General features: G+C 40.5%; 1 protein-coding gene across 3 annotated transcripts in view; it reads left to right on the top strand.

The window, feature by feature from the left end:
• Window positions 1-14,051, top strand: part of CORO6 (coronin 6) — a 95,475-nt gene that overhangs the window by 62,059 nt on the left and 19,365 nt on the right. The window contains exons 4-6 of one of the 3 annotated variants that reach the window (XM_075196876.1): window positions 6,427-6,556; window positions 6,993-7,174; window positions 9,686-9,805. In XM_075196876.1, coding sequence (XP_075052977.1) covers window positions 6,427-6,556; window positions 6,993-7,174; window positions 9,686-9,805 — 432 coding nt within the window. Of the gene's footprint in view, window positions 1-6,426; window positions 6,557-6,992; window positions 7,175-9,685; window positions 9,806-11,841; window positions 11,962-14,051 lie in introns of all 3 variants that reach the window. The other 2 variants (XM_075196875.1, XM_075196877.1) reach the window with 2 other exon arrangements.

The following is a 14,051-nucleotide window of genomic DNA, read 5'->3' as shown; positions in this document are numbered from 1 at the left end:
ATGTGGAGGCACATGTTCTAGGCCGGTATGGAGGCACATGCTCTAGGCCGGTGTGGAGGCACATGCTCTAGGCCGTTGTGGAGGCACCTGCTCCAGGCCGGTGTGGAGGCACCTGCTCCAGGCCTGTGTGGAGGCACCTGCTCCAGGCCTGTGTGGAGGCACCTGCTCCAGGCCCATGTGGAGGCACAGCTTGTACAGCTTGCAGAGACATCTGCCCACTTCCTAGTGAATGGAAAATCTTGCTGCCGAGTCTGGGGAAAGGAGTCTAGCAATTTGCAACATTAAGCCCCACTCCCTGCTGCTCAATGCTGCAATTTATGGGCTGAACAGCGGGGGCTGGGCCAGGATGACGCATTGCGCCGTGAATTGTTATTAAGCCCCGCCCCCACCCACTTCTTTATGGAAGTGGTCACAATGCGGGAGGTTGTGCCGCTCTCCCAGGAGAATAGACAACTATGCTTATCACATCTTTTTAATAAATAGACCCCATAGTCTGAAGTTGGAGAGGGTAAGACAGACAATCTTAAGACTGCATACCAATGTCTGTATCTTTATGTCTCAAAATAAGTAATATTACTCCACTGGAGGCCCCAGACTATACACAGTGCAGAGTTCTGATAAATGCTGTAATGATTACAGAGCACATCTGATTAAAAAAACTATATCCTCGTTTGCATTCCACTCAATATCCAGAACTTCTTGATGCAGCTTTAGTTTTAGTTAGTGGAAAAACAGCATTATGGTCATGGCTGAGGCATGTACAATATCTCGTAAGTATTTTCCTTCATACAATCACCATAGAAGGACAACCGTCCTAATGATTATTGTATCATATGTCTCCTAATCCCTGAGAAAGAGTTAATAAATGTTTTATATAGTTTGAATTCTGCTAAAATTAAACAATGGCTTGGAGTAGCCATAAACATGTCACGGAGGAGTAAGGACTGAGACAAATCAACTGCAGATCATTCCCTAAGGCTTCATAGCAGGTACGTAACTGCTGTAAATTAAGAAAGTGATAAAACACTCCACCAAAGTGAGAGCGGAGTGAAAACGCATCAGCACGATCTCAGAATCCCATTTATAGTGTAGAATCTCACAGCAGGGGGCTTTCGCTGCATTCAGGAATTCTGTGTTACATATTACACACTGGTGATCATGTATCATTGTGTTATTTTAGAACTCGCCTCACTTTATGGAGAGAGCTCTAATTGCTTGGACAGTAAACATTTAAATATTGTTAAAAGTCCACTTACAATTAAAGGATCCAGTTAAATTCCTATTTTCGAGCGTGAATCTGATAATTCTTCAAGGTCAAAAAGGCTATACTTTTTTTAGCTTCATGACATTCTGTTCTCCACCTTTTCTACTGTGGTCTTTTTTTTCTCCAGTGTTATTTTCCTCTAGAAAGTATATGGTGGCGGTGAAAAGTCCTATTAAATTCTTTTCATGCAGTATTTTTCGCTCACACTTTGGGTGGTAAAGAGATTCAAGGACAAGATTCCGGAACAAATGTGCTTGAGTCTCATTGTAATCCCTGAACAGTGCTGCTTAGAGGAATGTCAGGCCCCACTACACAGACGTCTGGGCCCCCTTTTTCCTGAAGCCGAAGTAACACCCAGTGCTGCGTGCATAGCCTAGGGGAGTGTGACCACATGGACCCTGCTACCCTGCGCATGGAGCTTCAATAGACTCCTGTGGTCCCAGTATGATGGACTGAGGTCCCTAAAAAGCCTATCCACTATATCAAAATATTTTAAAACTAAGCACAATAGTGACATAGAGTTTATTTGAATAAAAGATGCCCCAAACTCTTATTCGCCTTTTTATTATGAAATAAAAACTTCTTTTGTTGTTCTTCTGTTTTTGTAATCCAATGGGAAATTCTCTCTTTTTAGAAATCCAGTGGTAAATTCTACAGTTTCTGTAACCCAATGGGAATTTTTTCTGTATTATTAGTCCAATTGGCTTGAAAAATAACATAATAGACGAAGGAACCGCTGCCTAGGAAGATCCGCTGCTGAATGAGAGTTCCATCAGCTGCTAGCAGCAAGTCAGTTCAGGTTATTAATAACGAGGAGTAGCATCAGCTTTTATGGGTTTGTTTTATCTCATTTCTGCAGTGCAACACAGGCCCTCACTGGTTCTGTACTAGCTTGGGATGCCCAATTCCATCTGGATCCCTGCAGGGTTGTCATCTTGGCCCACAAATCCATGCGCTGATGTACTGCAATCTTACACTTTTGCACTTTGTAAATGACCTACTAACTGTAGTCATAAGAATAGCAGATCTCAGAAAATGTCAGAACCTCCATGTCACAAATCGGGATCTTAGCCGCACTTACCTCATCCGCCGCTGTCATATCACGGCTACCTGGGTCCCTTCTGGCCGTCTGCAGCATTGCCATCCTCCACACCTCCATTTGTAAACAAACACATACTGTTTGTTCTGCTGCATGGGCGCGGCCATCTTGGATGCAGTCAGGTGATCATTCCAGACCAACCAGATTCTGCAGCTGTGATCACATGAACTGATCAGCCAATAGTTGTTTGGGACACCCTATTTAAACCTGCTGCTGTGATCTGTTCATTGCCAGAACAACACACTTCTCTCCAGAGGATAGTTCTTGGCTCCAGTGTTCCTGTCTGCATTCCTAAGTGCAGTGTTCCTGACTGCATTACAAGTGCAGTAATCCTGACTGCATTACAAGTGCAGTAATCCTGACTGCATTACAAGTGCAGTGTTCCTGTCTCCATTACTAGTGCACTGTTCCTGTCTACATTCCAGACTGCTAATTCCCCTGCTATATTCTACAATCAGCAAGAAATATGAGCAAGAAGTTCATCCAGGCTGCTAAGTTCTGTTTCACTCCTGCTCCAGCTAGTCCCAAGGGTCCCGAATCGGATCAAGAAATTCAGACGACCGTGACACTCCAGTAACATGGCTGATAACAAAGTATAGTAGCTTACATTCAGTGAAAGAGGTTGCCCTCTTTTAGACCTCCCTCCTTCAGCGCCATAATGTAGCACTTTGGAGGACTGGACCTGTTTTAGAGATTCAGTCTGCTAGGTTGGAAAGTGTAGTGTTACAGCTTCACAATTCGAATCCTAGGGTTTGCCCAGATTAGTGCTACTCAAGTAGGGCGCAGAGTCTAACGAAGAGACGGTATTCACTAGGGGCCGCTGCAAGGCGGCTTGGCCTTAGCTGCATCTGTCTCGCAGGTCGCGGCCCCTACTAGGAGTACCGAGCGCAACCCCTTTGGGAGATCATCTGGAATGGTAAGCAAGGAATGCACTGGGAAGTGTCAGTCCTGAAGTCAGCAGGTTGCCACTGGACAAATAGGTAATCACACTGGAATAGAGGGTAGAGCGTCAGCTCTGCAGACAAGCCGGTTACCACACGGGAATGGAGTGGAGACAGTTAGCTCTGCGGACAACTGTAGAGAGCCAGCTCTGCGGACAACTGTAGAGAGCCAGCTCTGCGGACAACTGTAGAGAGTCAGCTCTGTAGACACAGGGAAGTAGCCACGTCTAGCATCGGAAGGTAACTCAAAGAACAGGCATCGGATATCCAAGGGAGGTGACTTTCAAAGTTTGGAGCCAATTGTTCGGCCAATAGGGGAGCAGCAGAGGATTTAGATAGCATGGCGGCGCTCGTGACGGAGCGGACAGCCGGCGGGAGAAGGTAAGTCTGCTGGGGATCGGGTGCTCCGCCCGATCGCCCGGCGTGTGAAATGTAGACTCAATATAGTAAAATAAGTTGTCACATTCAGCAGACTGGAAGCTACCAATTAGTCCACTTTGAAGCACTGACAGTACTGTCCTCTTCTAGCTGTTAAATGTTTTTGCTCGATGATTAGATTCTGGTTGCGGTACTCCACCAGTACTCTATGTGGGGTTCTTCTTAAGCATAGTGGTTTTATCCTAGAGATAATAACCCCTTTAAATGGCAATGTTACATATGGTTTAAAGATCTTCACACACATTATTATTTTTTATATAATCCATTACATTTATTGTCAATAAACTGCTTAACGGTCAATGTTCTCACATAATAATAAGTTCCCTTACATTATATCATACAAACCTAACAAATAACAGACACAAACCAGAGCTTGGCAAATAAATGTGTTTATTGAAAATAGAAAAAATATGGTGAAGGAGAACACAAGAAGCAGCTCGGCTAGGACCAATGCCCATCATATCACAGTAAGGATGATTTTTTCACCTGTAGCACACCCTTAACAAAACTTTATATCCAAGTATTGGAGAACCTATGTCCCTTCTGGACAGTGGCGGGCTGGCCGGGGCCGCTGGGTTAGACGCCTGTTAGGGCCGGGGAGTAGGCCGGCCGCCCCCCGGGATGCAAAAAACAGTTTCTCCCCCCACGACCGAATCCGATGTCATCAGATGCGGCCGCGTCAGCGCACAGGCGGCCGCATCACATGACAGGGGATGCGGCCGCGTCATCAATGACGCGGCCACATCCCCTGTAATATGATGCGGCCGCCTGTGTGCCCCCCGGCCATCCCTCTCCCAGCCTGCGCCTGCTTCTGGACTGACGGAATGCAACCAAAAATAACCCTCCCCAAGGGCGGTGCCTGTATTTGAAACCAAAACCTGACTCTTCGTAGGGAAGCGGGTTCTACCATTACATAAATTAAGCTAATTTGTACCCACCAACCATAGGCCGCCGACTGCTCACTGTTTTCCGACAAACAACGATCACCATGCCAGCTGGTGTTGGAACCCAAATTACCAGCAACCCATACCACCAGGATCAAAACCAATAACCACTCATGATTAAAAAAGCAGGTGTTGAAACCCAACATCCCGGTAACACAGGGACCTCAAACCAGATTTACAGGCACCCAGCACTGAAGAATTGGAACCCAAAAACCACATTCACTGTATCCCAAACAAAGAGGGACAAACCAGTAGACATCTCGAACTAATGCCCCACCCCAGAAAAAGCTTGTCCAACAGTAAAAGAGGGAGATCACAACCAGGCAGGGAAATTTCTAATATAGCCTGAGCGACCTCCCGCAGTGTCATAATGTGAGGGCACTATTTAGCCTTGCCTGGCAACTTATAACCCATTTAGAGAAAGGGACCAACCTCAGCTTTTAATTTCCCTCGGGCTTAGATATCCTTAAGTTATAATTATATTAAATCTATTTTTCTTTTATGGTCACTGTTTCTTTGTTGCATAGGGATTCCCTAGTGTGTGATAAGCATCTAAAAGTTCCTAATATGTGACCTAAGTTGCGATACCTGACAAATGCCCACAGAGGTGGCCTTAGGGAGGGTTTTCAGTTGCCCAGAAACCCTCTACACTTCACAGTTCTGTGGTTTGGAAGGAGGAAACAGCTTCTAGGCTCCTAGTCCTCCTGCCCACCTGCATTAAAAATCTACAGCCGTCTACAGTCTAAGATCCATTTTTGTAAGGATCTGCTATTGTTTTAATGAACTTTGGCTTCAACAAAATTGTTGAAGCCATGATGTTCTTAATTTTGTCTTTACTGTATGATTCTTACTTATGTTTTGGCTCTAGTATTTCTGTGACTGTAAGTTACTTATGATATTCTGCAGTTTCTTGGCTGCTGTGAATGGGTGTAACACTAATTGTATTTTTTTTATTATTCATTTTGATGTGAGGGGAGGTTAGTGTTCATTTTGATGAATTGTATTGGTTTTCAAGGTATTACATTATATTAATTTGGTAAGAGGTTATATTAATGTGTTTTTAATGTATAGCATACTTTATTTTTTTCCAGTTATATTGTTTATTTATCACATGTTATTACATTTATATATATTGTACTTTTCTAATTTTATTATTGCAGCAAGTGTTTTTTTTTTTGGTGCTTTTTCTGAATCCAAGCATTTGGAAACCCCCTCTAGAAATCCTGCATTTGCCCCTGGCCCATTGTCTTTATACAGGAGGTTGTCTGTGCCCATCCCCCCTTTCTAAGCATCACACTTCTTCAACTCTTATGCTAGTGCTGACCAGTGCTGTGTACTTTCCCAGTGTTCTTATATGTACATATTATATGGCCATGCCTTCACAAGAACGAGACATAATAAGTTATGTACTGTAGTTCTTTACATAGGGGGCATATTATTTTTATTCAGATAGTTGTTTTTTTTTAGTTTTTTTACAGTTCAGAAAGTTTACAATAAAAGGGAAGATTAAGAAATTATTTTTACATAGCATCTATATGCATTTAGAAAAAGTGGTCAATTAATGCAAATCCAAACTCTGCAATTTCTCAAGTAATTATGCGGTTGGATGAAGATGTGCCCTCTATTCTCCTTGTGGCATAATTGCAAGAGTTTTCAATAACTAACTTTAAAAATAATATTGCACAAATTAATATTAATAGCACTGTTATTTGACATCACTCCCTTATATTTTTCTCTCAGGTTTGGCAAATCCCAGATTACACACCGATACGATCAATCACTGAACCCATCGTAACGTTGGAAGGTCACTCAAAGAGAGTGGGGATTATTACGTGGCATCCGTCAGCCCGCAATATATTACTCAGTGCAGGTAATGGGGATCTGATCCAGAGAGGTTCCACACTAGAGCGCCACATGTGTCTGGAAGTGTAAATAAAAATGGGCCTTTATTATATGATATCTGTATAATGTAAAATAGCTTATAATCCTAGTGAACATTGAATATACATTGAAATATGCTACTAATATTGTAATTGTATATCTAGGGTAGTAACTAGGAATTTATTGGTCACATAAAAACATTCTGAGGTAGCCTTTGTTCCTCCATGTTCCTTCCCAAGTCTTTTCCCCTGTACACGTGTGACATTGCTTGAATGTACCTTCAAAAAGGAGTGTTTAGCTGTGTTGTACTAGTAAGAAGGGGGTCGCTGCTTCTTCTAACGATATTCGTGAAACTCCAGAAATCTGGGGTTTGAATGTAGTGGCTAACTTGAAGGAATTGTCATGTATATCTGCTCTTCTGTTAGGCAGTGATAACGTAATCATTATCTGGAACGTGGGCACTGGTGAGGCTCTCTTTACCTTAGACGAGCTACACAGTGACCTCATCTACAATGTCTGCTGGAACTACAACGGAAGTCTCATCACCACCACCTGCAAAGATAAGAAAGTGAGGGTCATTGACCCACGGAAACAAGAAATAGTGGCTGTAAGTAATTAGTACCCCCTTTTCTCTCTCTTCTTTCATATGCTTTTATCAAGTCACACATCCTGAAAGCTCGTATCCGACACAGCCCTAAATTCACTACATTCCTTTATAAGTAACGTTACAGTTATCCTAATATTGTGCAGATGGGCAGCAGGATATGTTGCCTCTACCCCAACTATCCTACTGCTGTAATGTGAGGATAGGGCATTTGCACGTGAGGGTTGCAGATCACATTTTATGATTTAATGCTTGTTTGGATGTAAGTTATGTCTCAGCTGTGGAACCAAAGGACATTTATGAGCCGTTCAAAATATATATCATATAGGTCACCATTATACTGTTTAATAAGATGTCCACCTATAAAGGTCCTGTATGTTAGGGCCCTCACACCACAGCAGAGGTCATGTCTTGTAATCCCTGACATTTGTTAGATAGTCGCCCTCCCAGTGTCTGTCTAGCAGCTGTTTTGCTGCCATTGGAGTGATTTGAAATTCCACCCCACATTGGGGTGTGTAATGTGCCCAGAAAACACTAAATGGTCACTGCTGTCACAACATAAAAGCCACAGAGTCCAAAAAGGCGAATATCAGAATTACAATACCAGGAGAATCAGATGACTTGGGTAAGAGGGTCCGAGTATTGGCCCTCTGCCCTCCTGATGCATGAGGGAATAGAGTTTTACTTCTATGTGTAGACATCTTCTTTAAATGTTTGCTTGTGAGGTATGATTTAGGGCTGCCTAAAACCAATCAACAAATGCCTCAATTCTACCAGTAATTGTTCCTGATACTGCAGGGAATGTAATCAGAATTGTGCACATTTGACTCAACCTGAATTTCCCTTTTATTTGTTTCAAATATAATCCCATTTTGTGCACATGGAGGTATTTCCTCTTTCTTTGTTTCACTCCTTGTGATTGGAACAATTGCTCTTTGATTCTTTCTACTGCTTATTCCTTCCTTATTCCTTCTTGTTTTCTGTCTGTTTTCTGGTTATAGCATATTTTTTGGTTTTGTTTTCTTGTTCTTTGTGTAAAGTGCATGCCATGCTGCGTGTGTATCATATGCCCATGCTTTATTATCAATCCATGCGGTCACTAGAGTTTTTAATTAACTACATACTCATAGGGGCCTATTTATGAATCTCCGAAGAGGTTTAAATCCCCATGTAATGAGGCTATTTATTATTAGAGGATCCCAGGATCATTGATCACAAAACCAGTCCCGATAGGTCTCTATTGACTCATTCCCCCATAGTTCAAATAGTTTTACATGGAAACTGAGTAGGGAAATTAAATGTTAGATACACAGTAATTCAGAGTGTATCTAATCAACGATAAATGCTAGGTAGGTGATTCTTCTAAGGTAAAATGACCCTTAAGGGCATAGGATTTCACACTGCCTACACTAAGGTGTCAGTATTTCTTACATTCAGTCTAAAGATTGTGGTGTTGATGATGTTCTGATTTTTGAACTGCGCACGAGGAGGGACCATGCAGTTTCAGTGCATTGAGCAGCACTCCATTCGATTGATTGACTGAGTCAATGGAGTCCTGCTCAGTGTCTCAAAAAAGTGTGGAAAAAATTAATCAAAAATGTACATGCCCTTTTCATGCGTCCAGCAGGTCTCCATTCAATTCAGTGGAATGCTACTGACTGCATCACAGGTGTTTGTGATGTGCTTAGACAGAATTAAATGCAGTCCTGGCAGTGCCCGCTCCCAGCTCTCTCTTTATTTAAATTTCATTGCATATAGATGCATGTGCTATATTCCACCATATACCAGCCCACTTCCACCACTGTCTCTATATGAATGAAGTTCATACAACTAACTTGTAAATATATATACAGTATATATACTGTATCTTAGGTAAAGTTGAGCCTTTAGCTGTGAATGATCCCCCAATAGTCACACTAGTCCACATGTAGTGGAGGATCACACAATGGAGTTAACAAGAAGTTTCTGACCATTCCCAAATCCATCAAATTAAAAATAAGGCTTAAAATCTGTAAATAAGTAGTATTTCCAGTGCAATGCAAAATGTCTTTTAATATTACGGGATATATTTACTAAACAGCGGGATTTAAAAAGTGTAGATGTTGCCTATAGCAACCAATCACATTCTAGTTGTCATTTGTTTACAACATTCTACTAAATGACAGCTAGAATCTGATTGGTTGCTATAGGCAACATCCCCACTTTTTAAAACCCGCAGTTTAGTAAATATACCCCTACATATTTATTCTTATTACTTCCTGGCATGTCTGGGTGCCCCCTCTTTTCATCCAGGAATTCTCACTAAACACCTCGTCATAGCAGCTCCTCCTTGTCAACTCTTACAGAAAGCTCAATTTTAGAGTGCAACAATTAAAAAACAAAATCGCTAACTGTACTTACCAGTGTGTGGATAAATGTCAGTGTGGAGTGCTTGCCGGTGTGACACTAAACTTCATGCATGTTTGTGTTTTCAACTTGCTGTGGGTGACTTAACCTGCTAACCAAACAATCTAGGAGAAAAGTGGTGCCCACGAAGGAGCTCGACCAATCAAGTCCATTTTTATGTCTGACGGCAAAATATTTACCACCGGTTTCAGCAGGATGAGTGAGAGGCAGCTGGCCCTGTGGGATCCGGTATGAGAAGGTGTTCTGCATGTTTATTTACTTTACCTATCTCTCTGTTATGTTATAGTTATACTGACTTCCTGAGGTCTGCAGCGATACAAAGGTGACATATCAGTATATCTGAGATCAGAGACATCTCTTCATTTAAAAGTTAGATTGTAAATATTTGGTTTGTAATATAAGTGTGGTACAATAAAATAGGCTGTAATGCCCGTAAACTGCTGGTCGGACCAATGAAATTAATAGTAGAATAACCAGACAAAATCAAAGTATTGCTATAGATGTGGTACAATTCGGAGTTATGATGACCATGAAATGAACGCGGTGATGATAACTACCTGATTAGGGTTCAGGGAATTGCAAAGTTTCACACTGGTCATATATATATATATATATATATATATATATATATATATATATATATACAGTAGATCAATGGCCATTTTTCTTAATAGTGGTGTGAGCAAAAAAACAAATCAAGATAGTGGCTATTCTTAATATCAAATCCTGAAATACATGGTTCTTCATTCTGAAACTAAAAATGGCAAAAATATATTTTTAGTAGTGTAGTCGTATGAAGACTGTGCAAATATACTGCTTACAGTGTTTTCAGTATAAATCAAACATAAAAAAATAACATCTTCCTAAGACAAAAAAATCTATCGGAAAAAAAATGAGTAAATGAAGTCACAGACACTTTACCTGTCAGTTAATTTTTGTTCTGATGAACACGACAACATGTGGCTGCTTTATTGATCCTTTATAACCAGCATGAAATACCTCTAATATAGTTTATAGTTATAGCTTTCGCTGGGCCTTGAAAGTGCAGGATTAGCAAAATCAATGAGAGTCCTTTGTTTTACTTTGTAGGAATAAGGAGATAAATCCCTTAGTGATGTACTTCAGGACTCATATAAATTGGGAAGCCATTGTCTGGACTAATACAGCTATCAAATAAAGTAAAAAAAATCTGAATCATCAGTGGGCAAACATTGAGGACCTGAATCATTAAGGAAAGTAAGGCAAAAAAAGGAATAAATGTTCTCTGGCACAAACCATGTTACAATACAAGGGGTTCAAATAAGTTTATTATTTTGCACATAAGATAAATACTGGCTGTTTTTTTTCATGTAGCACACATATACTTGATAGCCTTATTTTTACACTGAAATTTAAAGTTAATCTAGGACATGACCTACCCCAACTATAAATCTGTCATCACATTTTAAATTTACCTCCCCTTCCAATGCAACATGGTTTTGTCTGAAGCAAACTTACTCCTTTTTTATGCTTTGCTCTCCTTAATGACTCAGGCCCTGAGTGTTTATATGTACTTGAGATAAAAAATAAATTAAACTACTGATATGATTTAGATTGGTTAATTTGAAAGTTACAAGTAGTATATGCATAATCATTGTCTAGACTAAGGCTTGGGGGTAAATGTATGAACGTGCGGGTTCTTTAACACCCGCGTGTTCGGCGATTAAATTTCAAGCGGCGCTGCATTGTAAAGGGAACCCGCACGTTCATACATTTACCCCTTGGTCTTGTCAGCCTTTTTTGGTCCAATTATGCATAAAATTCAACTTTATTTTATAATGTACATGTGTTCATGTCAATTACTTAAATGACTAAAATACAGTATATAGTAAATAATGAGTTTGTTAAGTGGTGGTGGTACATATGGCATGGATACCTCTATATGGCACTGATTCATGTTTTAGGTCTAAACCCTTAGTTTAAAGACCCCTGCCCTAAGGTAGACAATGGAACATGAGTTGACATTGGATCCTGATTTGTTGTTTGATTGATGCCAGCTCAGTCTGAACACAATGGACAGTTTGCTTTGGCACAGAGAGACCAGCAGTTCCCAGGCAAGTCTATGGATCACTCCATCCAGGGTCACCTTGGTAAATATAGCTGCAGAGAATTAGGAGCCAGTAACACACTGTCTTATGCCTCGTGCCAGGACATTGAGCCTTTGTGTCTATAAACATATTATGACCAGTTTGTTTTCCACTTTACCTCCCTCCTCACCTTCGCAGGAGAAATGTGCCCCCCATGAGGGGATGAGACCTATGCGAGCCATCTTTACCAGAGATGGAAATATCTTTACGACGGGCTTTACACGGATGAGTCAGAGAGAACTGGGCTTATGGGACCCGGTAATGGCAGACATGATAGTCCAGGAAATGTTACTGCTATTGTCACTGTTCCAAAGCATAAGGCAAAGATTATACCTCTTTTCTGACGGATCATTTGTTATCCTTGGCATTGTTATGGCCTGATACTAATTGTAGGGAGTGATTTGTGGACTCATGTAGTCAATTGTCTTCTAAAAACATCTGCACAAAGAATTCACCTTTCAAAGCGCCACCCAGCATAATGTTTCCTGTACCTGCTAGTGCGATGATGTCCAGGGGCTTATTCATTAAGGATCTTAAATTAAGAAGTTTCTTATTTCAGTCTCCTGGACAAAACCATGTTACAATGCAAGGGGTGCAAATGAGTTTTCTGTTTTGCACATAAGTTAAATACTGACTGTTTTTTCATGTAGCACACAAATATCAACGTTAAATTTCAGTGTACAAATAAGCTATCAAGTATTTGTGTGCTACATGAAAAAACAGTCAGTATTTAACTTATGTGCAAAACAGAAAACTCATTTGCACCCCTTGCATTGTAACATGGGTTTGTCCAGTAGACTAAAATAAGAAACTTCTTAATTTAAGATACTTAAGGAATCAGGCCCCAGTTCTAGACATATATATTGTTCTCTTCTAGGTCACATTCTCCATACTATCCCATACACACACAACTCCTATGGAACAGAGATCCCTTAATTTCTGTTGTGCATGACTTCTTTCTAGAACTAAAGTCTTGAACCATTTGAAATGATACCATTACGAGGTTTCTGATTTGTTGTGCAAGCCTTCTTGCCAAGATCACATATTCATAAACCGCAATGTATTTTCTATGACCACAATCTGCTTCATATTTTCGGAATCATAATATGTGCATTGCTCAGCCCACGCTGTCATACAGACGTGACCATATACACAAATAATTAGAAGGCAGCCACAGAGGCTGCTGTGTGTGTGGCTAATAGGAATGTTTAGTAGATAAAGATTCTGCTTCTGAGTGTCCTAGACATTCAAAATTCCAAAAATGTCCTTATGCTTACAGTAGATAATAGCAGTGCAAATCCGGGCTTCAGAATGCAGTGTGTCAGCATGGTGTACACAGAGATCTCAGGTCAGGCAGCAATGCATGTTGGGTATGACAAATATAACGGAATAACAGTAGAAAAAATAGTGATTGAAGTGAATATTGAACTACTAACTAAGTCAAAAATGAATATACTGTAATGTTATATTAGCAAATAAAAAAAATGTCCTATTCTTTCTATGGGTCACAAAAAACCAGGATTAAAAATGCATTGTGAATATGTTATTATGACTATTGTTAGGTAAATAATATAAGTGTGTCTTTTTTTCCACTATGTATTGAACTTAGCATGGTTGCCAACATTATGAAATAAATTCCCCTTTGCTGCTGATAAAACACATGTATTGTATTTAAATACACCTGTTAAATAGACTTTAACTTATAAAGCCTAAAGAATTAAAAAGATAATGAGAGTTGTATTCAGTATACATAATAAGAGGAATTGCATGTATTCGGTCAATATTTTCCAGGGCAAAACTTTTAAAAACTTAGGACTATCCCTGAAAAATAGTCAACGAAGTAGCTCGTTTTTAGTCGGATACATTTGCGGTTTTTACATACCACATGATGCTCATACACAAAGCGTATTTACTAGAGATGTTCAGTGACCCCGTGTTTTGGTTTTGGTTTTGGCAAAATTGCCCTCGCGTGTTTTGGGTTTTGGTTGTGGAGCCTGAATTTTTTCCCCCTAAAATCCCATTTTTTTTGTGCTAAAATCACATAATTTGGATCTTTTTTTTATCCCTACGTTATTATTAATAACCTCAAAAACATTAATTTCCAATCATTTCCAGTCAATTGACAAGTGACAAGAACACTGCTACCCCTTCTGTTTCTGTATGAGCAATGGCACTGAGCAATGTCACTGGAGAGTGACAAGAACACTGCTACCCGTTTCTGTGTGAGCAATGGCGCTGGATCTCCTGGGGAGGGAGGTACTTATGGAATCCAAAACCCACGAGATCCAACAACCCAACAATGACGTTTTGCCTTGATTTAGATCCGAGGACACGCGGAGATACCGAGC

The sequence above is a fragment of the Mixophyes fleayi genome, chromosome 2 (genome assembly GCF_038048845.1).
Source record: "Mixophyes fleayi isolate aMixFle1 chromosome 2, aMixFle1.hap1, whole genome shotgun sequence".
NCBI lineage: Eukaryota > Metazoa > Chordata > Amphibia > Anura > Limnodynastidae > Mixophyes > Mixophyes fleayi.
The sequence above is the reverse complement of the archived record's forward strand: the minus strand, read 5'-3'. Positions and strand labels throughout refer to the sequence as shown.